Raw genomic sequence first — 21,703 nt, forward strand, 5'->3', positions numbered from 1 at the left:
ACGTTTCGGGTCAAGACCCTTCTTCAGACTGAAGAAACGTCACCTATTCCTTCGTTCCATAAATGCTGCCTCACCCGCTGAGTTTCTCCGGCATTTTTGTCTACCTTTGTTCTTTCCTTGATAATATATTCTCCTCCGAACAAACTTTTGTGAGGACTTTGCATGGAATAATCTTAACATATCTTTATGCATAATTGCAATTTTAATCTTCAATGTTGATACGAGAAAATATAAATTAGAATTAATTGTACTTTTGCATGAAGATGGTGCCCTTTAAGAAAAAGGAATTCAGTCATCCTGAATACTTTATGAAACACACTAGCTACATTATTGCCACAAAGGATGCATTCATTTGAAAATGTCAGAAATAATTTCACCAATTAGCATTCTGATCACAGTGCAGTGCTAAATGGATGCTTGATGTTTCAAAGTATTCAATTTGATCCTTAATGTATTTTTTTTAGCTTATCTCTGTACTCTAACAATTCCATGTCTGCATGATGCAATACAGAGTCCCAAGTTCGTAGCTCACAAATGGTGCAACACAAGTGGTTAGGGTGGTAAATAAGACATATGATATGCTAGTCCTCATTGCGAGGCACATTGACTAGAAGAGTCAGGAAGTCATGATGCAACTCTATGGAGCGTTGGTTAGGCCACATTTGGAGTATTGTGTGCAGTTCTGGTCACTCAATTACAGGAAAATGTGGAAACTTTGGAGAGGGTGCAGAGGAGGTTTACCAGAATGCTATCTGGATCAGAGGGATTCAGCTCAATGGAGATACATTTGGAATTTTTTGAGGATGCACCAAGTGGACAAGGGAGAGCCAGTGGATGTAGTGTATCTGGACTTTCAGAAAGCCTTTGATAAGGTCCCACACAGGAGATTAGTGGCCAAAATTAGAGCACATGGTGTTTGGGGTAGGATATTGACATGGATAGAAAATTGGTTGGCAGACAGGAAACAAAGAGTAGGAATTAACGGGTCCATTTCAGAATGGCAGGCAGTGACTGGTGGGGTGCCGCAAGGCTCGGTGCTGGAATCGCAGCTATTTACAATATCAATTAATGATTTAGATGAATGAATTAAAAATAACATTAGCAAATGTGCAGATGACACAAAGCTGGGTGGCAGTGTGAGACCACACCTGGAGTATTGTGTGCAGTTTTAGTCTCCGAATTTGAGGAAGGACATTCTTGCTATTGAGGGAGTACAGCGTAGGTTCATGAGGTTAATTTTCGTGATGGCGGGACTGTCATATGATGAAAGAATGCAACGACTGGGCTTGTATTCACTGGAATTTAGAAGGATGAGAGGGCATCTTATAGAAACATAAAATTATTAAGGGATTGGACAAGCTAGATGCAGGAAATATGTTCTCGATGTTGGGGGAGTCCAGAACCAGGGGCTATAGTGTAAGAATAAGGGGTAGGCTATTTAGAAATAAGATGAGGAAAAACATTCTCACCTAGAGAGTTGTAAATTTGTGGAATTCTCTGCCTCAGAAGACAGTGGAGTCCGATTCACTGGATGCATTCACAAGAGAGTTAGATAGAGCTCTTAGGGCCAGTGGAATCAAGGGATATGGGGAGAAGGCAGGAACGGAGTACTGATTGTAGATGATCAGCCATGATCACATTAAATGGTGGTGGTGGCTTGAAAGGCCGAATAGCCTACTCCTGCACCAATTATCTATGTTTCTATGAGAGGTGGGATGGACTTGGATTGTTTTTCTCCGGAACATCAGATGTTGAGGGGAGATTTGATATAAGTATATCAAATTATGAGGGCATAGATGGGGTAGACAGTCAGAATATTTTTCCCAGGGTGGAAATGTCCAGCACTAGCGGCCACAGCTTTAAGGTGAGAGGGGCAAAGTTTAATGGAGATGTGTGGGCTACTTTTTACACAAAGGGAGTTGGGGGCCTGGAACACATTGCCAGGGGTTGTGGTGGAGGCAGATACATTAGTGGCATTTAAGAGGCTTTTAGATAGGCACATGAAAGAGCACGGAATAGAAGGATATGGATCATGTCCAGGCAGATGAGATCAGTTCAGCTAGGCATCATATTCGGCACAAACATTGTGGGCCGAAGGACCCGTTCCTGATCTCATCCTGTTCTATGATCTCATCTCAATCTTCACTGCAATTGAATATTTGAAAAATCACTATTCACCAAGTCTGAACTTGCATCTTTTACTATTTAATTGTTGATGCAATAAAAATGCCCCTGTATAAATGTAATAAAGTGAACATGTGCACAGAAATGGAACGATGCAACCTAAAGTTTTATTGAACTTACTCAATGAGAATATTTAAATTGGTTTTATTAAGATTTTCTGGCGATTTCTGGCAAAACACTGATGAGGCCCAACATTATTTCTTTACGTGGGTATTGGGATCAGCATCCCAACCTGCAATCCAATGGATGCAGTCGTTGCGACTCTTGAGCACTTTTATTGTATCAAAATGTTTTCAATATTGTCATTCTATTTAAAAATTGTTGTAAATTTTCAAGCACTTTTCCATTTAAAATCTCATTGAGGTTATTGAAATGTGTGAAAAGGTGCTTTGTTTTTTCTAGGTCAGATGACCACAAGGGTGGCGTGTTACCGTGATCTCCGCGCACAAGTGAACCTCTCCTTCTGCAACTCAAGGAGTCGGCCTGCCACTGGAGTAACCTCTTGTAACCTCCAGGCTTGCCCTGCAAGGTAACGGTCCCATCTACACTCATCTTCTCTAAGTTGGTATTTGATTTGTAATGTGCACCGTTAGTTTGATCAGTCTCAGTCCTTACCTTTTTTGGTTAAATGCTTTTTATAACTAGCAATATTCAATCCATAGAACATAAAAAATAGGCGCAGGAGTAGGCCATTCGACCCTTCGAACCAGCACCGCCATTCAATATGATCATGGATGATCATCTAAAATCAATTGCTTTTTCCCCATATCCCTTGATTCCTTCAGCCCTAAGAGCTAAATCTAACTCTCTAAATCTCTCTTGAAAACAATCCAGGATTGGTACTGTTATTACCATCCACATTTTCCTCTCCCATCTTATTATGTTATTAGGAGTTAATTACTCAGCAGTTATTTCCGTTCTTTCTTGTTCTTTACTTATTTGCTCCAGTTCTCCTCTTTTCCTTTGAATGTCTGCACATTTTTGAACATGCAATTTAATTCATCTTTTAATAGATGTTCAATTTACTTCTAAAAATAAATGTATTTTATGCTTGTATTTTTTCTTTGATTTGATGTAACCTTTGTTCCCAACTATGGCCCAACCTCTCTCTTCTGTTTTCTTTATTTACAAATTGCTTTATTTGCCATAGATCCCTTTCTCTAGCTGAGTGGATTAAGATCCCATTGACAGTCCTGCATACTTTTTCCATTAATAAAAATAAAATATTGGAGAACTGCCTCAGATAACAGTAGTGAGCTGGAAATATTACCCATGTGGAGTGTCCAATAGCAAACATTGAACAAATTGTTCGAAAGCTGATAAATGTTTTCTGACAAGTCGGTTAGTAATGGTGAGCTTTGTGGTGGATTCAGCTTTAGTGGACCACTTTCTGACTGATGCATAATGGCAATGGTCCAACTGACTGGATCTGTGGGTGTAAGGCGCTGGAAATGTAAAGTGCTTCATCTGTCAGATTACTCTCAAGATACAAAACAGTTAGACTACACAAATCCCCAGGGCTCCAAAAAACTGCAGGGTGTTGAAGTGCTGTAGATCTATGAGTTCCTAAAGTGTGAACACAGTTAAAAATGTACCGGCAGCTGATATGAATAGCATTTCTTGGCCACTTTTAGTAACTGGCAGCAACCACTCTGGCTTGTGCAATGAAGTGGCTAGTAGCCAGCTCTGTCTACCTTTCCCCATCCCATTAAGGTTCACCTTAATAAGTAGGCAAGACAAACTGCAATGTTCAGGCCATTGGAGTGTAATTTCGTAACACTCAGCGTCACGTGGTCACCTTCAGTCTTGAACATGCCATCCTCACAGCCTGCAGGCTCTACTGAGTGGTCTCTAGTTCTCTAAGCTGTCACGTACCAAATCTCTATAATAGTTGAAAAAAGTATCGTGCAGCAACAATCTTTTCCCCCCATTTTAAAGGTCCACCATTTTTTGTGCATTGCCATTAAAATCTTTAGTAAGTATATACACTCTTAATACATTCTTTAGGTCAACATTGTTTTCTCTCTGTTCCAAGCCTTCCATTTGCGTTGTTCCATAAACCCTATGATTTTCGGCAGTTCGTTCCTCAATGGCCACTAATGGTGCTTCCTATGGTATGAGTATGTTGGCTGTTCTGCATGGAACAGTGCCCATTCTTTCTTTTATTCTTTCGGATTATTCCCAGTGGAAAGAGTGCCTGAACCATGAAACCTGGATAAGACTATGTGCACCAGGTAGGGATTTCTGTGTTCCCTGATTTCACCAGAGGTGGACAATGGAAGAAAGCATGGTCCATCTCCTGGACATGAACCATGGTCCACCTCTATGTAAACCCGCCTTCCTGGAACAGCTCCTTGTCGACACAGAGCAGGCTCCCGGCAGGAGCCCTGCTGGCTGGGAGAAGTTCACTATCGGGTGCGATCAGCTGGATGTATCAGATGGTGCTAAAGGGAGGTCATTAATTCATCAGCTGAGGAGATCGTGCCAAAATTTGGGGACTGAAGTACCACAGATTGTTGATGTCTAAACAGGAAAAGGTTTTAATTTCAAAAAAGTGGGCAAACTGCCACCTGTTGTCCTCCATCTCTCAAACATTGGCCATTACAGCATTACACAGGAGGAAATGCCACCCAGATTAGAGCACATTCAGTGGCGGAATCCTAGCCCATGGTCCCTGTGATTTGAACAGGAGACAAATATCAGGGAAAGACGCAAAATGCTGCAGTAACTCAGCAGGACGGGCAACATTCCTGGAGAACATGGATAGGTAACATTTCAGGTCAGAGCACTTCTTCAGGAATAGATAACGTTTTGGGTCGGGACCCTTCTTCAGAGCCAAATAACCTCCTCTATGGTAACATATATAGAAACGCAGCAGCCAAACCTCCTGCTCAAACTAAGCTTTCTTCTCAAGGCCAGCTGGCAATAGTCTGAAGAAGGGTCCCAACCCAAAACATTACCTATCTATGTTCTCCGAAGATGCTGCCTGATCCACTGACTTACTCCAGCATTTTGTGTCCTTCTTTGTAAACCAACATCTGCTGTTCATTGTTTCTACAAATAGTCAATAAATGTTGCCTTTACCTGAACATGTCGCCCTAACTAATGGGGGCAATCGGACGAGGAAAGAATTTATCATTTTAGCCCATTGGGGATGTCTTAGAAATTTCCCATTCCTTTAAACTTTTGTTTAATTGAGCTCCTATTTCAACAGAGTTTCCGCTCTGTTTGACAATCTTCCTCCAACCCCTCAAGCCCCCTTCCATTGAGAATTGGTATTGTTGCAATGATGTGATAATTAAGCTTTTTAACACGATTTTCAATGGTCTTTAAAATGCAAAAGTTGATTTATCATGGGAGTAGAAGAGAAAAAGATCTAAAGCCTCACAGGAAGTTGCTTGCTGTGCCTGGAAGTTGGTGGGGGACTGAGGGAGATCAGAATGGGGATGATTGGCAAGAGTCTTTCAATGGAGAAACTGGCTTACTCCTGTCTTATTTTGATGTATTTATAGGCCGTACTCGTGACTGGTACTGTCAGTTACATTTATATTCTTGTAACAAGCACCCTGTTTTTATTTTCTGGTCTGGAATGAGGGAGGATATTAAAGGAAAGGTTAGCAAGGCCATAGAACAAGCAAGCAAGCACTGAGGTTTATTTCTAAAGGGATAGAAATAATAGATAAATAGGGAAGTTGTGCTGGATATGACTTGAACCTTGGTTCACTTGCACAGTTCTCAATGCCATATTAAACAAGGATAGAGAGACACCAGAGAGAGTACAGAGTTTAGTCATAAGGATGATACCTTATATATGGGACAGTATCTGTTTAGTGAAATAAGGAACAGATGCATGCTCTTTTGAGAAATGAAAACTGAGAGAGCTTTAAGACGATGGAAGGATTTGATAGAGTGTTTATATAAATAATGTTTCCTTGTATAGAAAAACTTAACTCAAAACCATCAATATAAGCTTGTCACCCACAAATAAAACAAGGAACTTTATTCAAAAAGTGTGAGAGTGTGGACCTTGCTATCACTTGGGAATGAAACAAATAATATAGACAATTCTACATTTCTATAAGGGGACACTGGAGAACTGCAAGGGGAATGATGGTGTAGAATTTTATGCTGATAGATTCAGATGAGAAAAGAAAACAGAGGATGCTTAAGGGAAGTGTACATCTCCTCATGGATCAGTTAGATAGATGGCTGTATCATCTTGTAGGTTCCAATTTTATCTTTATATATAATTTACTCTTCATTCATTCCACCTTAGCCTTACGCTCTAATGCGGTGAGTTTCATTTGTCTGGTGGTCCGCTCTTTTCACCAATCTGTGGGTTCGTGGTTTGTTCTTATCATTCACACTATTTATTAAACTTCTCATACTCGCATTGTCCGCAAATTTCCAAGTCCTCGTTATAAATATGCATCAAAATTAGCAGCAATTCTGTTTTTTAATCCAGGAAACAACTTTGTAAACATCTCCCCAATCCAAACACTAACCTCAGCTATAACCCTGTGCTACTTTATATTTGTGCTGGTGCTGCCTATTTCATCCTGTGGGTGTCAGTTCGCTAAAGGGCCTGTCCCACTTTGGCAATTTTTTTCGGCAAATGCCGGCGACTGTCACAGTCGTAGCAGGTTGCCGAAAAACCTGTGGCTGGACCCCCCCCTCCCCGCGACAATGTCTACAACAAGCTACGACAACCTACCACCTGGTCGATGTCAAGCTACGGCAAGCTACTGACAACCTGCGACCTATTGGGACGTCCACCTACGATCACACCTTCAGAAACTGATGACCACACAGACGACAACCTACGACACCCGTGACAAGCTGCGACAAGCAACGACCCTGTTGGTGACAACTGAAGATATTGAAGGCAATCCAATTGCCAGTACCTGTCACCGGTTGACGTAGGTTGACGTAGGTAGCCGCCAATGGAATTCACCTAAGTCAGCACCCAGCGACAACCAACGTCACCTGGCGACAACCTACGACAGCACCTTCAACTGGAGGACAAGCTACGTCAATCTACATCAAGCAGGCAGTCGCCGAAAAGTTTTGAACATTTCAAAATCCAGCGGCGACCAGAAAAACGTTACGACTCTTTAGGCGACTTGAGGACACTAACGACCATACAGGCGTCACCGCAGGACCATGTGGCGACAGCCTACTCGCCTGTAGTCGCCTGAAAAAAATCGCTTAAGTGGGACGGGGGCTTAGCTGGCACAATATTTGGTACTTCATTAAATCCCTTTGAAGCCATTTTTGCTTTGCCATTCAGGTTACATAGAAACATAGAAAATAGGCGCAGCAGTAGGCCATTTGGCCCTTCGAGCCTGCACCGCCATTCAATATGATCATATAACCATATAAACCATATAACAATTACAGCACGGAAACAGGCCATCTCGGCCCTACAAGTCCATGCCGAACAATTTTTTTTTCATGGTTGATCATCCAACTCGGTATCCCATCCCTGCCTTCTCTCCATACCCCCTGATCCCTTTAGCCACAAGGGCCACATCTAACTTCCTCATAAATATAGCCAATGAACTGGCCTCAACTACCTTCTGTGGCAGAGAATTCCACAGATTCACCACTCTCTGTGTAAAAAATGATTTTCACAGAGGTTAATCATGTCTGATCTATTACCTCTGTGTACCTTTCTGAACTAACTCCATTTCCTTTCATTTCTTTAATATCCATGAGAATGACATCAACTGTATTTCTTTCATTGGCCTACTCTTAATTAATTAAAACAAAATTCAAGATTATCAAACGTAATTTTCCTTTGAGGAAACTCTGCACTGAAATTAGTGACACAGTTAGTAAAGCTGCTGCTGCTGCCTCATAGCTCCAGCTAAGTTCAGTCCTGATCTCCAGTCCATTTGTGTGGAGTTTGCCAGTTCTCTCTATGACCTTTAAATTTCCTCCTGTACAATGCTTCTTATAGAATCTGGTAGAAGTTGATGCAAATGTGGGGAGAATAGTTTACAGGAAAAGATACGGGCAATGGGAGCCGGCTTTGATTCAATGGGCTGCAATGGCCCTTTTCAATGTCATGAGGAAATATGTATGATTGTGGCCAAATTACCTTCCATAACACATTACATTCAAGAATGTTATAAAAGATGCTTGTGTGTGACCTTATGCCCCCAGATTTATTGTTTAATGTTTAGACCCCCCCTCTGAAACTTAGGTAAAAAATTGCAATGGAGGTTAATTCTTCTTGAGGCTGTGGCCAGCTCTGTGGGCTGGGAAACCTCACTGTGAAGCATTTAATAAACTAGCATAAAAGACCGTGGGAACTTGATCTGCGCTGAATGTAATTTGAGTTTAAGTTTCCACAACCTTTTACCAGCAATGCATTGTGACAGAAAAAAATGCTTAACTATGTGGAACCTCACCCCAGCATTTCCTTGTAGACGTTGAAACAAAAAAATAAGGTGGGGATTGAAAGAGGGATGCCGAGAAAGACACAGCAGAACAATCAACCTTTGAAAATGAAACATTAATTAAATGCTTTGAATGGGGTCTTTTAATTAAAAGCATATTAGAATTACATCAGATCTGCTGACTTTTGTATGGCTTCTTTCAGTCACATTAATCAGTGGTATATAGGAAGGAACTGCAGATGCTGGTTTAAACCAAAGATAGACACAAAAAGCTGGAGTAACTCAGCGGGACAAGCAGCATCTCTGGAGAGAAGGAATTGGTGACGTTTCAGTTTCAAGTCTGAAGAAGGGTTTCAACCCAAAATGTCACCCATCCCTTCTCTCCAGAGATGCGACTTGTCCCGCTGAGTTACTCCAGGTTAATACCAGTGCTACTGATCAGACTTGTACATGTGTGGAATTTAAAGTGATGGCTCTCGTTGGTACCAGTTATGATCTGATTGAGTTTGGCACTGGGTGAGCAGCCTGACAGGTGCTCTTGTGCACTGGGGAGCAGTTTGCTGTGTTGCAGCTGTTGATAAAGTTCCTGTGTGGAAATATGACCCTTAGTTTTACAGTTTTTACAAAGACCTGTCAAGTTTAACTTCCCCTGATTGGAAATAAAATGGAATTCATTTGAAACAACTAATAAAACCGAGTTCACGAGAACTAATTTGCACCTGCATCATTCAACCCATTCAGTAATTTGGCCTCATGAGTTTTATTCCTGGGTTCTAATTTCCCTTTATCCCTCTTAATACCCATTTATGAGGAGCAATGCTGATAGATGTAAGTGGTGGTTAAATTAGGAAGTGCCTTCAAGTCTATTAATATAAAGGCTGTGAATCATTATTCATCTTTCTTGATTCCCAAAAGTAGATAATGTTGATCCTCAAAAGTAGAAATTGTGAAGAAATGTGATTCAGAAAGCACTGTAACAGATGGTTTGAATTATGAAGGAGAAACCTAAATCAGACCATGACCTTCTCCCTCCTGGAACTTATTGCAGATTGCTCTAACAGTGAGAAAGCAATGTGCAGAACCAGTAGTAGCAATTCAGCCAAGAGTTCAGTCCAACATTCCCTGTATTCTGGAAGGCACCACATTCCCCATCACCATTAGCACCTTGTGCTTATTCCTGTTGTTAGAGTTTGTTTCTCGTTGTTTCATATATACGGGTGACTGTGTAGTATGCAGCTCTACGTGGGGCAAGGTTAATTCATTATGTAGCTATAAACCTGTATTGTGGCCTTCAAAAGAAGAATGAGCAATCAGAGGAGTGGGGCTGGGTAATCTCCCACTAATGTGAATAGTTAAAATGTGTGTGGCACTAGAGCAGCATTCTAGGAGTTGATAAAGCATGGCCTCTACTGCTGTCCAGACTCCTGTTTTCTTTCCCAAGAGCTGCCTCCTGTTATTACTATCTAATACCCATTGCTACATTCGAGCACTGAGTGCCAAGTCTAACTGCTCTCCCACCCAAACTTTCTATTTCTGTCTTTCTCTCCTTGGCTTGTGCTAGCATTCCCTGCTTACTATCGCCCACTGTTTTCCTCCACCATTATTCCTCAGATATTAATCCTGCTGCACAGGCATTCTTTGCCTTTGAGAACCGACTCGCGTTGCTCAAGTTTGTTCATCCTCCATTGTGTCACAGTCTTGTTCTCTCCCCAGTGTACACAAGCTGAAAGTACCATGGATCGTACTCTGTACGGCTCAATTTCCTCATAACCATGCCAGTGGCTGTGGAATTTAACTGGCACATAAGGCTTAGGCTGATTCAACCTCATTGCTTGGATGTTTATTTGCCAGAACCTGAATTCCAGATATTCAACTTGCAGTGTAAATTAATTCCTGATTTTTGTTGTTTGAAAAGGTGATCTTAAAATGAATGATACCAGAAATATAAATCTGAACCAACCAACTTTTCAAATTAACACTGAAAGTGGAACAAGAGAGCACAGGTTGAAATTAATAGAAGCCATCATCATTAAAACCCAAGGGCTAGGAATTCAGATGCCTCACATTGTGATGCAATCTCGATCACTTCTGAGTGGAGTTGTGCTAATCAGAGATTCCATCGTACTTGTTTTCAAGATTCACTTGTGCACTTGATATTATTTCCATGTCATTTGCACAGAGAATGATGTTACTCTGTGTACAGTAATCTAAGTTTTAGTTTGATTTATTGTCACGTGTACCAAGGTACAGTAAAAAGCTTTTGTTGCGTGCTGACCAGTCAGCGGAAAGACAATGCATAATTACAATAGAGCTATTTGCAGTGTGATAAGGGAATAACGTTTAGTGCAAGATAAAACCAGTAAAGTCTGAGCAGGACTGCTCAATATTTGTGGTAGGATGGTTCAGTTGCCTGATAATAGCAGGGAAGAAACTGTCCCCGAATCTGGAGGTGTTCATTTTCACATGTTTGTACTCGTTCTCTTTACAACGACAATTGTGCACACTCTCGATATGTAGCTGGATTCAGTCTTTGGCATGAGGCCCATATTTACTTTGCTCATTCAGATTACCCAGCCCCACTCCTCTGAATTGCTGCCTCATCGCACAACGTACTAACCAAGCAGCAACCATACAGTCACCTGGCCTCTCTATTCTTAGGTCTAACTCAGTAATATCATTCACAACCCATTCCATCCCACCCCACCAATCTCATCTCTAATTTTACCAACCATATTGCTGCACACCCCTATCCCTTATCATCCGGGACCCATAAACTTCCTTATCTCTTGGCTATAATCTTGCTTGAAAACAAACTCATTAAACCTCTCCCTGACCCTTTTCACTTTCCACAATTTGCCTTTAACCAAACTTAAACCAATAGTCTTGCAATATTCAGGTTTTGCCTTCAGTCATTGCAAGCAACTGGTCAAAGTTTCCATCAGATGATATTTAGCGAGCTACTGGGGTATGAATTCTTCAGATCCAGGAAAGATATTAAAGTGGCAATATGCAGGGATCCCAGGTTTTCTGTCACCCAAAATTCAGTGTACCCCTTTCCTTAGGATTTCTGCACAACAAGAGATGTTGCAAAGATGTACCTTTTGTGCAAAGCAAGGCCTCTCTTCTATTAGATTCATCAATATAGATCCAATGGATGAAATCGGGTAACGCTCACACTGTAAGTGGCGGGGGAGGAAGACTGAATCAGGAGCACAATAGGAAAAGATCATTACCAGGGCTGCCAACATTGGGTGAGAGTTGAGAGTGAGAAATTGCGAGAGACCAAGCCCAAGGGAGCGTAGCCCCATATCTGACCCTCTGGACTTAACCTATTACGTTCAAGTCCATAGGTGCTTATCTAATGTGGTAATCTTTTATGTGGCACTTCACAGACCAAATTATGTATAACAAAATTTGCTACATCCATTGGCTTCCTTGTTATCTAACATGCTAGTTACTTTGTCAAAGAAATCATCAATTGGTTGAACACAATTTATCATCCATAAAATTATATTCACTCAGCTGTATAAGTATCCTGTACCATTTCTTTCATTTTCCTAACAAACTGTCCTGAAGTCATTTCCACCCCCAATACTTTCAGTATTTTGCTGTCTTCCTCTCAGCTGGGACTTTTCTGAGATGCAAAGTCCAGTAACTATATATTTAAGCAATATTATTCTACTAAATGTGATCTTGAGTGTACATAATATTTTCTGTGATATTCATAACACAACAATGATAAAAAAGATCTTTGTTTTGATTGCACCTACCAACATGCATACATTATTATATTACAGTTAATATGTACCGAGGGCAAATTTCTGTTCCAATGCTCCCCGTCCCCATTACTTTTGAATTACAATTGAAGTGATTGAAATCCAAGCGAAGTTGAAATGGCATCATAAAAGTAAAACCTCCGGAATGGATGATATTCATTATGTGGTTGTTTGGGGTCAGTATCAGCAAAATTACTATATTAAACTTTGAATCTTCGGATGTCCTGGTTCAAGCTAATACTAAAGACAAATAATAATCTCCTCACACATTCCCCGTGCAAGTATCTCTGTCACTCCTTTAAAATATGCCCCTTCTTTGAACAAGATCTTAAATATCGCATCTGAATCAGTTTCCATCTGATTATGCTCCTTGAGGATGTTCATCAACGTGTTCAATTAATAAAACAACGAGACATTTCTATTCAACCTGTCAAAGGAATTTGAGGGGGGGGGGGGGGGGGGGGGGGGTTAGAAATAGTCAGTGAGGTAAACAAACATAATAGTTGAGTGACAAATGACAATAGTGCTACCTTCCCAATATTTAACTGAAGGAAATAATGGGGTTATCGGGGCTGTATGTTGTGACAGACAGCCGGACACCTTGCATGTCATTTTAATATTACACTTATCCCATCCCCCTCGATATTCCGGATTAATAAATTAAGGTTTGTCAACTAATTACAAATCAGACTAATTACAAGTCAATAACATTAACCAACTCCAAAACATGAAGCACTGAGCATTGCGATCCAGACATCACGGACAACTGGCCTCAGTTCCCCGCTCACATCTGGCAGTGTTCTCCGTCTGAACCAGGGGCCGCGGAGCGTTTTTGAAAGTGGGGAGGCTGAGCAATCACGGATAACTGGCCTTGGGGGTAACCAGCGAGGGAGTGAAACAACCGAGTGGGGGGAGAAGGTGTGGAAGGGGGGTGTCCCCCCCCTCCCAGGTTAGGGACCTTTTGAAATTTGATGTATTAAAATCATGTTTTAGTGCATTGTAGAAGTATGATTTCAATTTTTTGTACGAAGTATTTTTAAGAGGAAACTTTTTAAGAGGAAACTTTTTAAGGAGTAACTTTTTCCTCACATAGGGTGGTGGGTGTATGGAACAAGCTGCTAGAGGAGGTAGTTGAGGCAGGGACCATCCCAACATTTAAGAAACAGTTAGACTGATACATGGATAGGACAGGTTTGGAGGGATATGGACCAAAAGCAGGTGGCGTAGCTGGGACATGTTGGCAGGTGTGGGCAAGTTGCGCCTAAGGGCCTGTTTTCACACTGCATCACTCTATGACTACATCCACCATGCATGAATACTTCAAAATCAAGTCTTCGAGTTATATTGCCATATACTCAAGCATAGAAACATAGAAAATAGGTGCAAGACTAGGCCATTCGGCCCTTTGAGCCAGCACTGCCATTCAACATGATCAAGGATGTTCATCTAAAAATAGTACCTCTTTCCTGTTTTTTCCCCATATCCCTTGATTTCACTAGCCCCAAGAACTAAATGTAACTCTCTTGAAAACATTCAGTGAATTGGCCTCCACTGCCTTCTGTGGCAGAGAATTCCACAGATTCATAACTCTCTGTGTGAAGAAAGTTTGTCCTCATCTCAGTCCAAACTGGCCTACCCTTTATTCTTAAACTGAGACCCCTGGTCCTGACCTCCCCAACATCGGGAACATTACTAGCAGGCAAGCAGGATGCCTTCTCCAATGACTCCTATTTGAAGTTTACTATCTTCCACCGTATCTACCCACTGCTTGGTACTTACTTCCAGCAACCACTGGTTTTCCTCCAGGATGCACCAAGACGCAGCCTTATCCATGCCGGTCACCTGGCTGAATTTGGCACAGAGATTCTCACAGCAGCGGCGCAACGCTCTGACGCCTCCAACGGCCCGGGACTCTTGCACTGAGGCGGCTCCATGGCCGGAGCTGCAGTGAGCGACTTGCCAGCCCGGCAAACACTCGCCAGCTCCGCTCCCCATCCGCATCTGTCCCCGCTGCTGCTTCAGCTTCAAACACCCGTGGCCCATGCAGTTGAAATGAGTTTTGAAATTTTCGTTGATCACAGAATTTCTCACGACAGAGCGAGAGAAATTTGTAATCAGCGTGAGAATTTGGCGAAGTGCGTGATTCTCACGCTCAATGCATGCAAGTTAGCAGCCCTGCCTCTCTATTCCCTCCCACCTCTCCTCTCTCTCGGAGAACATTACTCAGGCAAGCAGCTCTCTCTCCTCCCCCCCTCTCCACCGTATCCCCCACTCTCTCTCCCCCCCCTCTCTCTCCAGGATCCCCCCCCCTCTCTCTCTCCCCCCTCTCTCTCTCTCTCTCCCCCCCTCTCTCTCTCTCTGCCCCCTCTCTCTCTCTCTCCCTCCCTCTCTCTCTCTCTCTCTCCCCCTCTCTCTCCCCCCCTCTCTCTCCCCCCCCCCCTCTCTCTCTCCTCTCTTCCTCTCACATTCCCCCCTCTCTCCCCCTCGTCTCTCTCTCTCCCTCTCTCCCGCCTCTCTCTCCCTCCTCTTCTCTCTCTCTCTCCTCTCCCTCTCTCTCTCTCCTCTCCCCTCTCTCTCTCTCCCCCTCTCTTTCTCCTCCTCTCTCTCTCCCTCTCTCTCTCTCCCTCTCTCTCTCTCTCCCCTCGCTCTCCCCATCTCTCTCTCTCGCTCTCCCGCTCTCTCGCTCTCTCTCTCTCGCTCTCTCTCTCTCTCTCATTCTCTCTCTCTCTCTCGTTCTCTCCCCCTCTATCTCTCTCCATTCTCTCTCTCCACTCTCTCTCTCCCCTCTCTGTCTCCCCCTCTCTCTCTCCGCTCTCTTTCTCTCACCCTCCTCTCTCCTCCTCTCTCCCCCCATTACTCTCTCTACCCTCTCTCCCCTCTCTCTATCTCCTCTTTATCTTTGCCCTCCTCTCTCTCTTCCTCTCTCTCCGCCCTCTCATCTCCCTCGCCTCCGACTCCCCCTCTCTCACACCCCTCTCTCTCTCTTCCCCCTCCCCACTCTGCCCCTCTCCCTCCTCTCCCTCTCACCCCCTCTCACTCCCCCCCCCCTCTCTCTCTCTCTCCCCCAGAGTCTCTCTCCCCCTGTATCACTGTCTCCTTCCCCTCTCTCTCTCCTCCTCCCTTTGAGAATTTCTGTCCCTTCGGCACAGAGATTCTCACGGCAGCGGCGCAGCGCCTCCGACTTGCCCTGATGCTGCTCCATGGCCGGAGCTGCAGCGAGCGACTCGCCAGCCCGGCAAACACTAGCCATTCCGCAAACACTCGCCAGCCCCGGCTCCCCGCATCTGTCCCCACCGCTGGTTCTGCATCCATCCCTCCCTCACCCCCGGCTCACCAACACCCACGGGCCATGCAGTTTATATGAGTTTTGAAATTTTCGTTGATCACAGAATTTCTCATGACAGAGCGTGATAAATTTTTGATCAGCGTGAGAGCGTGAGGATTTGTCCAAATGCGTGATTTTCGCGCTCAAAAGCGTGAGATTTGGCAGCCCTGTCAATACTGTGGAGAAACATTGGTGGAAGGAAGTAATAGGCAGCAGGAGGCATCATCAAGAGTTGGTGAGTTAATAAATAATTGGAATGCTGACTCGTGAGTTCTAAAGATAGCAACGAGTGATTGTGGGAGTAAACAACATTGAAGGTATAATTTAGAATAAAAGGAGCTACCCGCTTGATAATAAATGACTTGGACTCTGGCACAGTGGACTAGGTAAGATCAGGCTTTTTGTGACTAAAGCCAAGGTAGACTTTTTTGAGGTAATCCTCATTTAAGACCTGCGAGGTACAAGTACCAAGGAGCAAGGTACCTTCCTGTTACATTACAAGTGGCCCTTAAGTATGAGTTTGCAGGTCTTGAATGCATCTGTGTGCTTTGTAAATAATATCATAAAATATGCTGCATACCATTGAAATGAACAGAAATACAGACTGACCTCTGTGTATGTAAGTCCTATTTTAATTTTGCAGGAGTGATCTACTTTGAGTGAACTCAAATGAAGATTTTAGATACATTTCAGTAACTAGCACACTAAAAAAACGGCATTACTTGAGAACTTGCTGCATCTTGAGAATTGTTGTTTTACCAGATTTTGTGCTGGCCAGCCAGCTGTGATATTGTCTAAGGTTTCTGAGAATGTTTTTCCTGTGCCTGCAGCATTTTTTTTTAAATATATTGGAAGTGGAGTTTCCTGCCTGAAATCTTTGATTCACTGCTGAAGTTACTGGTACAGTCCAGTGTTTGGCAGGAGTCAGCTGAACCTCACTTTTGTCATGATGTGAATATCTAGACCATTGTGCTTAATCAATTGGCAAAACCAAAGCGTAATGCATTTTGTTGTGACAGCCATCACTGAGATACTTTGCTTAAAATGAACAAGAATACTCCAACCCACAAATAACTTTTTATCCTGTCTCCATCCAGAAACAAATGTTGATAATCCAGAGCAAGAACAAAGTTTTAACTTGCTCATCATGATGGATGCAATGCTAACGAAAAAGTTATGCCTGTGGTTAATTAATTTTGTGGGTGGGACTACTTCTGGCAATTTAAATAATGGATTACAGAATAGGATGACCGATGCTTTTCATACTGAAATGGTTTATTGGATCATCATTGGAATAATTATCGGCGGTCACTCGAAACGAGTATGACTGTCCTCTCCTCTCCATAGGGTTGTCTACTTGTGGGTCTACAGATGTTTATTGAGGTCGATCTGCGATCCACACACCTTGGCGCAATGTGGGCAGTGGATACTGGCGGTGGTTGGTAGTCATTGAGCCCTTTCTCTCTCTCTCTCCTTACAATGCTGTCGCTATGTCTCTGCGACATGACGTAGTTCCATTTTGTGACGTGCAGCTCCTTCCTGCACAGATTTGCTCCAGGAGTGCCTGTCCAGTGCAATGTGCTCCCAGTTGCTCGATGCGATGTGGAATTTCTTCAGACTGTTCTTGATGTTGTCCTTGAAGCGTTTCTTTGGTCTGCCGGGGGTTTTGCCGACCTTCCTTCCATTGAGAGTACAGGATTTGTTTAGGGAGACATGTGTTGGACATGCGGATGACATGGCCAGTCCATCGAAGTTGGTGCTACATTATTGTGGTGGTGATGCTGGTCATGGGCTTCCTTCAAAATGCTGATGTTGGTTCATTTGTCCTCCCAGCTGATCCTCAGAATCTTTCGTAAGGATCTTTGATGGTATTGTTCCAGTGCTCGTAGGTGCCTGCTGTAGGTGGTCCATGACTCAGCTCCATACAACAGGGTGGAGAGGACAACAGCTCTGTAGACCAGCAGTTTTGTTTGAGCCCTTGGGTCTCAGTCTTCAAAGACTCTTTTCCTGAGTCTGGGTTGGCTCCGCTGGCACAAATCAGGCGATGGTTGACCTTAGAGTCGATGTCAGCATTTGAGGAAAGAATGCTGCCAAAGTAGGGGAAGTGATCAATCATTGGAATGCTAATACAGTTTGTAATGTTTTATACAATGCCCTTGTTATTACGGTTGATATTTCTGCAGGAAATGTACAATAGGAGTATTTTTTAGAAGATTTATGCAGACATTTGTGCATTCTCACACGAGAATGGAGCAGACACGCCAGTCAGTAGAACTGCAGCGCTTGCAAAAATTGTTGATGCAAAAATGATTTAGTCACGCAGAGAGCTTCTTTATAGGAGGTGACATCATTCCCATGGTTTGCCTTATTAGTGATGCACACTGGCATTTAAACATTTCTTAAGCCGTCCAGTAAATACCATTTTCTGTAACTGATATCTCTGACCGTTCATATATGCAGTCTGTGATCTTTGGCTACGAGACAAATCCTCTATCTTAAATCAGCAAAAAAGAATACTTGTTTCCCCAAGATATGAATCTTTAATTTAATTTAGTATTAAAGGTAATGTTTACTACTGTCTGTGGCCGAGTAGGAAATACTGAGAGGGTTTGTGTCAAGGTAATGACATATGTTGTCGAGTTAATAAACACTATTTATAATTTGAGAGAATGGGTCCACTAAATAACTGTGAAGGCAACATGTACAAGTGCTGACAGATGCTTTTCTGTTTGTCTCAGTGGTGGTTTGAGTTACAGTCTGAGTTCCTTGCTTTCATACTCTCCCGAGCTGTGAGCCAGCCAGCTGTCATCGACTAGCGTGCTGCACTAGCACTAGATGGGTGACTGGGCACAGATGATGGCAGTAACTCACCAATGTCCATTGGGAATCTGAGACAAGTCCAGTGATTTGTATTACAAAACTGTTCCAGCCCTCTTGAAAGTGTGACAGAAGTGGTTTATTAAATTTGTTGCATTATTCTGACAAGAGCGTAGATTTAGAAGACAATTCGTTAAAGGAAAGCTCCTGTTTTGAAAGGGAATAAAAAAATGAAAAGAATAATTTGTGATTAGTCAATCAGTGAGTGCTTTTTCATTAACTTTTCAACCTTTTCATTAACTTTTCAACCTTGAAGTAATCACATGCAACAATTTTGAGTAATTAACCTTGTCCACAAGGATCAGTGCTGGGAACTTTGTATTGTATTGTATGAATATCTTGGATGAGCATGTAGGGGGTACGATTATTGCGTAGGTGGAGTCATAGACAGGGAAGCAGGTTGTCTAAGGAAACAGGCAGGCATAGATCAACTGGCCAGTTGTGCAGAGTGGTGGCAGATGGAATTTAATCCACATAAGTATGAGGTAATGTAAGTCAAATAATGGCAGGACATATAGAGTAAGGTTTGGATTTTTGCTGAACATAGGGATTTAGCAAGTCCATATCTCTTTGAACGTGGCAACACAGATAGATGATGGAATGATAAAGGTAATTGAAATGCCTACTTTGATAATCTGAAACATTGAATATAAGAGTTGCAATGTCATATTGCAGTTATACAAAATATTGGTTATACAGCACAAAGTATTATGTACAGATCTGATCACCACACCACAGGAAGGATGTGGTTACTAAAGAGAGAATGCAGAAGATTTTCACCAGCATGTTGAACAAAACACAATGAATGGAGGAGCTCAATGGGTCAGGCGGCATTTGGGGAGGGAATGGACAGACAACACTTCTGGTTGAGACCCTTCATTAGATTGATGCCTGACCTGCTGAGATCCTCCAGCACTTTGTGTTTTGCTCAGGATTCCAGCATGTGCTGTTCCTTGTGTCTCCACCAGGATGTTGCCTGGAACGATGAACTGTAGTTGTAAAGAGAGATTGAATAATGTGTGGGATGAAACTGCAGGTGCTGATTTAAACCGAAGACAGACACAAAAAGCTGAAGTAACTCAGCAGGACAGGCAGCATCTCTGGACAGAAGGAATGGATGACGTTTCGGGTCAAGGCCCTGCTACAGACTGAAGAAGGGTCTCGACCCGAAAACGTCACCCATTCCTTCTCTCCAGAAATGCTACCTATCCTGCTGAATTACTCCAGCTTTTTTGTGTCTATCTGAAAGATGTAATAAGTTGGGTTTACTCTCACTGGAATGAAGGAGGGTGAGGGGTGACTTCATGGACGTTTATAAAATTGAGGGACATAGATAGTATAGATGATCAGAATCAAATTCCCCAGAGAAGGGGAGACTGGATCTAGAGGATATGGTTTTGCGAGGAGCGGAAAATATTTGAACAAGATTTGAGGGCTAAGATTTTCACACACAGGGTGCTAAATATCTGGAATGAGTTGCTAAAGGAGGTGATAGAAGCCAATACCATTACAACATTTAATAGCTGTTTGAATAAGTATTTTGAAAGAAAATGTAGTAGGATACAGGCTTAATGCAGGCAAATGAGTTAGTACAGATAGGATGCATAGGCTCAGATGGAGTGGGTTGAAGGGCCTCTGTCAGTACATTTAGATAATTCTATCTATTTAAAAAATCATGATGTTAGCATTGTGTGCCCTTGGTAGATGGAAGGTTACTCTGCAGGCGGGATGGTGTAAAAGCTCACTCCTTGGGATGGCTGACTGATAATCATCCTGCCTCATCGTCACATTTCACTTAATTTTGATACCTTAAGGAGCTTGCTCATACAACATAATTTTTTACAGTGTCATGTTAAGGAAAATCATTTATTTTTGACATGGAAATGTACAAGAAATTAGTGCATGTTGTTCTGAGGATCAAACATTGTTGGTCACTTCTAGAGCACGCAGATTTTAACAACACTATTCCATGCCGTGACCAGCTTCAGAGCTCTTATTGCTTGCCTCCTATTCTTCAAGCACTCGTGATTCCAGGCTGATGCTCTCCATAACCCTCTCCCCTTCAAAATTCCTAATAAAACTCTGACCCTGCTCCCCAGCAGTTTTAACAGCTGAACAATCAAGACCTGATGGTCTGACTCCGCAATGAATTCCCATTTTTCTTTTCACTACATCAAAATCTGTCCTCCAGCCAGCCAGACACCACTGCCCCAACCTCAGGACCCAACAAACCCTCAATCTTTGACCAGCTAACCCCACCCGCAATCACCATATCTTCCCTTCAACTCTCCCAGGTCTGGATCAGCCCCTGACTGCCAGCCTTCTCTCATTCCTTGCTCCTCCGACACCCACTTTGGTGCAGCCCAGTCTGAACACTGAATAATGAGAGACAGCATTCCTCAAAAACAGGTGAATTGATCATGGGGAACAAGGACATGGCAGACCAATTGAATAACTACTTTGGTTCTGTCTTCACTAAGGAAGACATAAATAATCTGCCGGAAATAGCAGGGGACCGGGGATCAAATGAGATGGAGGAACTGAGTGAAATCCAGGTTAGCTGGGAAGTGGTGTGTTAGGTAAATTGAATGGATTAAAGACCGATAAATCCCCAGGGCCAGATAGGCTGCATCCCAGAGTACTTAAGGAAGTAGTCCCAAAAATAGTGGATGCATTAGTGATAATTTTTCAAAACTCTTTAGATTCTGGAGTAGTCCCTGAGGATTGCAGGGTAGCTAATGTAACCCCACTTTTTAAAAAGGGAGGGAGAGAGAAAACGGGGAATTACAGACCAGTTAGTCTAACGTCGATAGTGGGGAAACTGCTAGAATCAGTTATTAAAGATGGGATAGCAGCACATTTGGAAAGTGGTGAAATCATTGGACAAAGTCAGTATGGATTTATGAAAGGTAAATCATGTCTGACGAATCTTATAGAATTTTCCGAGGATGTAACTAGTAGAGTGGATAGGGGAGAACCAGTGGATGTGTTATATCTGGACTTTCAGAAGGCTTTCGACAAGGTTCCACATAAGAGATTAGTATACAAACTTAAAGCACACAGTATTGGGGGTTCAGTATTGATGTGGATAGAGAACTGGCTGGCAGACAGGAAGCAAAGACCAGGAGTAAACAGGT

General features: G+C 42.7%; 1 protein-coding gene across 1 annotated transcript in view; it reads left to right on the forward strand.

Annotated features, from left to right (window-relative positions):
- Window positions 1–21,703, forward strand: part of LOC129711468 (A disintegrin and metalloproteinase with thrombospondin motifs 16-like) — a 193,320-nt gene that overhangs the window by 154,123 nt on the left and 17,494 nt on the right. Inside the window, exon 18 of the mRNA XM_055659092.1 lies at window positions 2,587–2,713. Within this exon, the coding sequence (XP_055515067.1) occupies window positions 2,587–2,713 (127 nt within the window). The remainder of the gene's footprint in view (window positions 1–2,586; window positions 2,714–21,703) is intronic.

This window comes from Leucoraja erinacea, chromosome 2 (assembly GCF_028641065.1).
Source record: "Leucoraja erinacea ecotype New England chromosome 2, Leri_hhj_1, whole genome shotgun sequence".
NCBI lineage: Eukaryota > Metazoa > Chordata > Chondrichthyes > Rajiformes > Rajidae > Leucoraja > Leucoraja erinaceus.